The sequence below is a fragment of the Symphalangus syndactylus genome, chromosome 22 (assembly GCF_028878055.3).
Source record: "Symphalangus syndactylus isolate Jambi chromosome 22, NHGRI_mSymSyn1-v2.1_pri, whole genome shotgun sequence".
Classification (NCBI taxonomy): domain Eukaryota; kingdom Metazoa; phylum Chordata; class Mammalia; order Primates; family Hylobatidae; genus Symphalangus; species Symphalangus syndactylus.
The window spans coordinates 40,769,314-40,777,692 of NC_072444.2; the positions used below are offsets into that span (position 1 = coordinate 40,769,314).

The 8,379-nt window shown below is 52.5% G+C and overlaps 1 protein-coding gene across 2 annotated transcripts; it reads right to left on the reverse strand.

The window, feature by feature from the left end:
- Positions 1–603: 603 nt before the first annotated feature.
- LOC129472099 (cryptic protein) lies at positions 604–7,366 on the reverse strand. Of its 2 annotated transcripts, XM_055261522.2 has the most exons (6): positions 6,977–7,366; positions 6,622–6,671; positions 6,354–6,527; positions 5,585–5,699; positions 5,207–5,316; positions 604–803 (listed from the first exon to the last, which is right to left on the reverse strand). In XM_055261522.2, exons 1-6 carry the CDS (start codon positions 6,997–6,999, stop codon positions 604–606), a joined length of 672 nt encoding a protein of 223 aa, XP_055117497.1. In that variant the 5' UTR covers positions 7,000–7,366. The 2 variants fall into 2 exon arrangements, with proteins under 2 accessions (XP_055117497.1, XP_055117499.1); XM_055261524.2 differs by lacking the exons at positions 5,207–5,316; positions 5,585–5,699.
- Positions 7,367–8,379: the final 1,013 nt, after the last annotated feature.

An 8,379-nucleotide genomic window follows, 5' to 3' on the forward strand; every position in this document is an offset into this window, starting at 1 on the left:
CGGTGGGTTCCACAGCAGAAGCTACCCCCTCAAGGGAGATGTTGTGAAAAGAAGGTGCTAACTGTCGGGGGAAGGTGGCGGTGCCAGGCTTTCTGGCTCCAGCTTTGGCTCCTTCTCGCTGTTGTTCTGCTGTCTCTACCTACCGGTCACAGCGGTGCTGGGGACACACATGTCCTTCTCCCAAGGATCTGGGGGCCAAAGGCGCTTTCCTGAAAATATTTATTACCCAATAAAAATATTCACCCTGTGCTTCACTTATGGTAAACTAAACACATCTATTATTTACAACATAGAAAATTAAAGGCGGCCGGGCGCGGTGGCTCACGCTTGTAATCCCAGCACTTTGGGAGGCCGAGGCGGGCGAATCACGAGGTCAAGAGATCGAGACCACGGTGAAACCCCGTCTCTACTAAAAATACAAAAAAAAAATTAGCCGGGCGTGGTGGCGGGCGCCTGTAGTCCCAGCTACTCGGAGAGGCTGAGGCAGGAGAATGGCGTGAACCCGGGAGGCGGAGCTTGCAGTGAGCTGAGATCGCGCCACTGCACTCCAGCCTGGGAGACAGAGCGAGACTCCGTCTCAAAAAAAAAAAAAAAAAAAGAAAATTAAAGGCGATGCCCAAGTCCCGGCCTTCTGCAGGGGCGCCGCTCCCGCTGGAGGACTGAAGGCACGAGAGACCGATGGTGCGCTGGCGCATCCGGGCGCAGGAGGCGGTGCAGGAACGCGCAGGGCAGCAAGAGTAGCAGGCTGGGCGCGCCCCCGGCGCTCGGCCCGTGAGCGTGGGAGGCCAGGAAGTCTTTCGGGTCTGGAAAAACAGAGAAACCGGAGATATATGAGATAAAGTGTTCCGCCTCGGTTTGAGAGTGCAATAGAAACCCCTGCTCTCTGCCTTCTGCAGGCCCTTTTCTCCTGCGCCCTCACTAGGCTCTGCCCCTGGGACGCGCTGCAGGGTGAGGTAAGCGGCGGCCGGTCCCGGCCGGCTGCACAGAGGGAAGCCTCTAAATGTTTGTAGAACTCGGAGAGCTGAAGGAGCATTACAGTACTGTGTTTAAAGGGGAACGAAGAACAGCCCTTCCGTCTTTTTTATTTGGCCCGTGACCTTTCAGGGAGTCCCGCTCCAGGTCATTGAGCGATGGGGCACATAGACCCGCTTTAAAACAGTGCTATAGTATAAATCAGCTCGCCTCCATCTGCTGCAACAAAGGTTCCACTTTTCCCCAAATGAGTGCTCGAAATATTTCTTTGACGAGGGACAGCTGATGGAGCAGGAGGGTGCAGCCATCCAAAGTCTGGCTGCTGTTCTGAGGAGGCCTAGCCCTGTGAGTGGCGCCGCGCCCCATGGGAATCACCTGCCGGCCCCCTCGCCCACATCGCTGGTCACGGGAGGCCATGCCTGAACGCCTAGTCCCTGTGTCCCCTCCCCACCCCTCACAACAGGCTTCATTCATGCTGAACCCTGAGGGTCCCTGAGCCTTGGTCTCTGTGTAGCTGGGACCCCAGCCCAGAACAGTGGAATGGGAATCTCTGGAGTGGTGAGGCTGGGCAGGGTCTTGGCTAATGCCCTGGGTGGTGACTGCCATGTGAAGCGGACAACTTTGCAGGCATGGCAGCCAGCACCACTAGAACATTCTCACAAGCGAGTCCAGGCCTGGCTTGGAGTGGGGTCAGGCTGGTAGAAGAGCATGCCCAACTACAGGGATCCTCTCCCCGGGGCCACTGAGCAAAGGCCAGCCACCTCCCTGCCCCCTGACCAGGCCTGCCCCGCCCTCTACTATACCTCCAGGAGATGTCCTCTGGACTTGGGAACCTGGCATGAGCATGAAACTGGAAATTAACAAGGAATGATGCAGACGAGCACCTGCAGCAAGAACCACTCTACACCTGTCCACAGGTGGGCTGTGGTGGCATTGGCCAGGTCAGGCTCACTCCAGGCTTGGGTGCCACCTCCCCATAGCACCCCACCTTGGGAGAGAGGATTGTTCCAGGGGTGCCAGAATCCCCAAACAGGAATGCTAGCATCTAGGCTCAGACGAGGCTCCGGAGAAGCTGATGCTAAGCCAGGCGCTCACAGCATGTGAAGCTATTCAGGTGAGAAAGGGGTCAGCAGTACTGGGTCTGTGCTGGCCTTCCCCTGAGGGAAGGAAACAGGAGGGCTGGACACAGGGTGCATGCTTACAGGCTCAGAGCCAGCAGGTGCCAGGACCTTCGAGAGCCATTCCAATGGCATCCCAGAGGTCTGTAGACTGGGTCTGGCCCACAGATGTTTGTTTGCTTGTTGGTTTGTTGGTGGGTTTTTGCCAGAATTGCATTTTTAAAAATTAGTTTGCAGCAGTGAGGTGAGTCTTCACCTGGCCCCATCTCACTTCCGTGTTACCTGCCCATCTCTGAAGACCCTGAGTTGGCTACCTCACTGTGTCATTCCATAGACTCTGAATTTTAGAGTAGTAAATTTGTCTCTTGATGCTTGTGAAAACTGATACTTGATGCTTTAGGGCCACAGTAGAAAGAACCACCGCCTTAGACTAACAAGGAGATCCTGGCTAGCTCAGGACTGCGCAAAAGTCCCTGCTACATGGAAGCTTTTCATTCTTGGACCCGCAGAGCATCAGACAGAGCAAGGAGGGCTCTTGGAGATCCCCAGACAGAGAGTCCCTGCAGCAGCCAGGGGCCATGCTTTTGTGGCAACATTCTATCTTCCACATACTCTTCAAAACCATCATAATCTCCCATTAAAGCATTTAAAACATTTACTTACCTATTACTGTGCTGTTGGCTTTGAAACATGACCAAATTTCCTATATTCTATACAACACTATAAAAAAATCTTCATTTGTTTCATATTTATTCTTTTCTTTTTAAGAGACAGAATCTCGCTCTGTCACCCAGGTTGGAGTGCAGTGGTGCAATCATAGCTCACTGTAACCTCACACTCCTAGGCTCAAGTGATCCTTCTGCCTCTCAGCCTCCCAAGTAGTTGGGACCACAGGTGCTCGTCACCACACCTGGCTAATTTTTTGTAGAGACAGGTCTTGCTATATTGCCCAGGCTGTTCTCAAACTCCTGGCCTCAAGCAATCCTCCCATCTAAGCCTCCCAGAGTGCTGGGATTATAGGCATGAGCCACTGTACCCAGTCATATTGATAATTACTCGTATAGAAAGAGTACAAGAATGGGCCGGGAACGGTGGCTCATGCCTGTAATCCCAGCACTTTGAGAGGCCGAGGTGGGCAGATCACAAGGTCAGGAGATCAAGCCTATTCTGGCTAACACGGTTAGACCCCATCTCTACCAAAAATAAAAAATAAAAAAATTAGCCGGGCGTGGTGGTGGGCGCCTGTAGTCCCAGCTACTCAGGAAGCTGAGGCAGGAGAATGGCATGAACCCTGGAGGTGGAGCTTGCAGTGAGCCAAGATTGCACCACTGCACTCCAGCCTGGGTGACAGCGAGACTCCATCTCAAAAAAAAAAAAAAAAGAGTACAAGAATGGCACAAGGTTAAGAATCAGATCCTGTTTACTATCTGCAGGAGTTGATCTCTCTGTGTCTCAGCTTCCCCAAATGTAAAAGGTGTACCTACTTCATTGGCTTTCATAAGAGTTAAATGGGATAATGGGTATATAAAGTGCCTGAAATACACTGAGGGCTCCTCTCATGTGGTAACACCCAGAAGAGCTTGCCCTACTGCAATGGCACCTGCCACGGAGGATGTTCCATCTATCATCACTGTTGTCAACTTCAAGTCATCATAACCACCATCAGCACAGCCATCACCAGCATCACTGTAACTTGCCTTGAAGCAGGATGAATGGGTAAAAGAACACAAAGGTGTTACTGCCCTCTGTGCACCTGACAGATGACTCTGAAGGATAACTGCACTATTTGTCCAGCTTTGATGAACAGAGGCCACATTTTCAGAGCCATTATCATTGTCCTTGGCAAATAGCAGTCCCAGCACTGGATGTTTCCAAGAATGTAAAATCGTGACCAGATATCCTGGAAGTCATCACAGCTAGTCCCTTCCCCACATTCCTGCTGGGGCGGCCTAATGGCAGATGGGAACTGACTTCATCTGTGAGGACCACACAAGCACCCCCTGTGATTCTGATGCCTGTCCATGAAATCTGTGTCCTGTCTCTGGGGCATAGAGGAGCAGCTGGTGACTTCAGACGCAGAAGCCCAGCAAAAGGAGCACACATTGAAGAGGGGGTGCTTTGGGAAAATGTGGTCTGCACGGGGGGAGTGCTCTTCCCTGCTGGCACCATGCAGAGCTAGCTGAGAAGAAGGGAGCAGGGTGGGAAGTGGGGTTGGCAGCTGTGCCTCTATTAAGAGTGTCCCTTGACTGCTGGTCCTACCAGGGAGAGAAGAGAGGACAGGAAGGTGAAGGAGAGCTAAGCATGCATTGTGTACTCCTCCACTGTGGGCCTCCAAGAGCAAGAGGGAGGCTGGGGGGGCCGGGTTGAAGATCTTTGGGCCATTGGTGCTGCCCTCCACGCAGCCCTAGCAGGACTGCCTGAGAGCGACAGGTGGGAAGTGGGGTTGCAGGGCTGTGCCTTTTGAGAGATGGAGGTGCCCAGGGCTGACTGAAGTGGAGGGAGGGGGCAGGAGAGTGGCTCAGGGGTCTTGGCTTCATCAGGTGTGCCTCTGGACACTGCACCACCAGACCACCCAGGCCTGGGAGAGGGCAGAGCTGGGGCTGGGGCCCAGAGGCTGGGCCTTCACCAGCTGTGCCCTCCATTGCTAGCCCCAGCCAGTGCTCACCAAAGAGGAGAGGAGAGAAGGCACAGGATTCCAGAGGGAAATGCCGTGCCTGCCTGTGTCCCTGCTGGTCCCACAGCTGAGCAGATGGTGCTGGCCTAGTGCAGGGAAACCACCTGAGATTTATGCAGCTAACTTGTCTCCCAGCTTCCTCTCCGATTACCAGCTGGTCATCTCCTGAAATTCCGCTCACTGAAACGGACACGTGAGGACATTGTTTGGAAATCATTTTTAAACTCAGCAATCTGGATATGAGAACTTCAAAACAAAATTTAATTCACTATATGATTCCCAATAAATGCGACTTTCTTCAATCATGAATCGATTTAGTTTGCTAAATGCTATGTGGCCTGGCACTGGAAGATGCACTGTGGATCAGTATGGAGGGTGAGCTGCAATGAAGGCGCAACCGCGTGCGGGGGTGAGTTGGGGACCGAATCACAGGGCCTCTTACCACAGCGGCCAGGCATCTGGAGGGCGAGGCAGTGCAGGGCCCCGAAGATGCACCTGCACAGGTGGCAGCCGCGGAGGGTCCAGGCTCCGTGCTCCAGGGCGCCGCATTCACTGAGAAGACGGGGACCTGCATCAATGCGGTGGCCTGCGCATCCCTCACCCGGCGCCAACTCCCGCGCCCCCCAAGACCCGCGCCGTCCCTCTCCTGACGCCCACTCCCGCGCCCCCCAAGACCCGCGCCGTCCCTCGCCCGGCGCCCACTTCCGCGCCCCCCCAACCCGCGCGCCCCTCTCCTGACGCCCACTCCCGCGCCCCCAGACCCGCACGTCCCTCACCCGGCACCCACCCCACTCCCCACCCCGCGCACCCCTGTGCCCACCTGCGCCTCTGGTCATGCTCGCAGTAGCGGCCGGTGAAGTGGGCCGGGCACACGCAGAAGCTGCCCAGCACGCAGGTACCGCCGTTCCGGCAGCAGCGAGGCCTCGCGGACGCACCTGCGGGGTCACCCGGGCGTCAGCCCCGCGCCCTGCGGCCCGTGGCCCTCCCCGCAGGCACGGGGCCGAACGTGGCCGCCCCGGGGAGGCAGTAAAATTAGCTCCCAGCCAAGTGTGTTTGCTCAGGTAAACCCTGCTTGTTAGGGATGTGAAACAAACTACCAGGGGTGCGGCCTACAAGCCGGGCTTGCTCTCTCCCTTCCTTTCACATGTTAACCTCTGGCTGTGGCTTCACCTGACAGTGATCAAGCACAGGCCTCCTGGGCGGGACCACCCACGGGTGTGATGACGCCAAACCCACCGGCGAGGGGCCTCCTGGGGACGCGGTGTCTGGGATAAGCCAAGCAAGAGTCCGCTGTTATCTTGGCTTGAGATATTTATTTTCAACACAATTAAATCACAGTTCTCTAGATATGCAGCAAAATAACCATTGAAGAGCAAATACGTTTTACCAATGAAAGAGTAAAACTTTTTAGCACCTCACTAGGAACTGTCTCTAGCTTTATAGCTTTATAAGTGCATCATCATTTGAAGATAACAAAATGCTCTCCTTGGATTTTATCCTGAATTTATCCTACATATTCTCAGATCCTAAACTCTGAGTCCGCAGACTGAGATGACGCCCCGGATTTTGTGGGCAGCGCCGCAACTTACCCTCTCCGAAAGCCCGGGAGTAGGGGAGCGGCTCCTCCGGCCCCCAGCCCTCGGCGCTCCCAGTCACCTCTCCGAAATGACTGGAGGTCCAGTTGAGCGGTGACTGTTGGTGCTTCTGAGTGGCAACCTTGGTGACTTCCTCTCTACCGCCATTATGTTTCTCTCTTTGATAGCCTTTAAAAAATATTGAAAATGTGAGACTGATAATGATTGAGAAACAAATATTTTATGCAATTAAAACGGAAATTATGAATAAAATGTTTCTTACTGTTTCCCAAATTGATGATCTGTAATGCCAAACTGACCGTAAACAGAAGCCTAGAATATTTAAAGAAAATCATTGAAGTTGAAAATATCTTTAAAAGGATAAGCAGAAATTCACATATACATAAAAATACAATGCCATCATTATATATAAATATTAAATTGTGTAAAATAATTATAACGAATAAGGCAATCATTTTGTAACTTGTAGGTTTTTGTTAATTTTGCTATGGCTTAGAAAGATTTTGAGACAGAAAGTGTACACCTCCTTTAATGAACAGTGGCTCATGCACTACGATTTATTCTGAGGCTCTTAAGACCCCTTCTTGGCTCTAAGATCTCATGACCTCTGTCCTTACCTGACATGGTGCCTCCAGGTCATTTTTGGTTTGACAGTCTCCTTCTCTTAGTGCATTGAAGATCAGTTTCCAGGAAAGCTGAATCTGAAGAGTCTCTGCATTTGAAGGTGTCTTTACTCCAGGCCCCGGGCACACAGAATCGAGGAGTACAGAAGATGTGGATGTTCCCTTCCCTTCCTCAGCCAGGAGAAACGGGGGATGGTATCTTGAGTTCTGCAGCCCCTGAGCTAGGGTTGGGGGTGAGGTGACAGGCAGGCCCCTCCGAGCCTGAAGAACAATTCCCTCTATGAGACCTGGCTGGGGGGTGGGGACTTGGGCCGACTCCCCCCAGCAGTGTTTGCAGTGCTGACAGCAGCAGGAGTGACCAATCCCTGATGTAAAACATTGGTATCCAAGGTGATGAGCCATTTTCTCACTGAAAAAAAAAAAACCCAACATGAACAAAAAGCTTTCACAGGAATATGGAGATTTTCTATTGCATACTGCTTGTACTAGGAGATGGTGAGGGGCCCGGCGGGAGAGGGAGCTGCTGTGTGCGGCACAGGCAACAGCCTGGGGTCCCAGCCGCCCTAAGTGGGGAACACGAGGATAAAGGAAAGCATGTCACCCCTGCTTTAAGAGAGGCCCCCTCACTCTGCAGATGGAGCCTCTTCTCTGTGCCCAGCAAGTGGGGGAGGGGCACTGCCCCCATTTACTATAGGACCCTTTAGGGTAGGCACTATTAGTATCCCGCAGGTGAAAACACAGAAAGGGAGGCTTACAGAGTTTAAGTCCCTTGGCAGTTAGATCTCTGAAAAACATGAACAGCACAGATATGATGAGGAGATACCCACAGGTATTTAAGGCAACTACAGGGAGCCCTTGGGAGCACAGGGGCAACTGCAGCGCCCGCCCATCGCCAGAGGAGCCTGCTGAATCCAAACAGAACCCAAGGAGGGAGTGATTTGGGGTATTTTCTAGCACCTTCTAAATCTGTTTTTCTAACTACCAGAATAGGGACTGAGCCCCTTCTATCAGCACTAAAGAAGACACTTTGCAACCCAGTGTTGCAAATTGTTCTGTGATTTTAATATAAAAACTCATTTCTAAAAATAGTATTCTTCCTCCAAGGCTGAAATAGTCTTTAATGGTGATTTAATTTCTTACATCTTCACATGTGAGGTTTATTAAAGAGGCTGTTAAATAAAGCAATAGGAAATTGGAGGACCACGCTACCCTGGGGGCCTCCCAGCAATGGGTCCTGTGGGCTGCGAGGACCAGGTCAAGGCCAGCAGACCCGAGTGGGCAGAGCACACGGAGGAAGGTGCCCCAGGACTTCATCAAGCATCTGTAAGTGGAGTCATGAGACAAACACCTTGTTAATTTTGTTTTTTAGAGGCAAAGTGTCACTCTGTCAGCCAGGC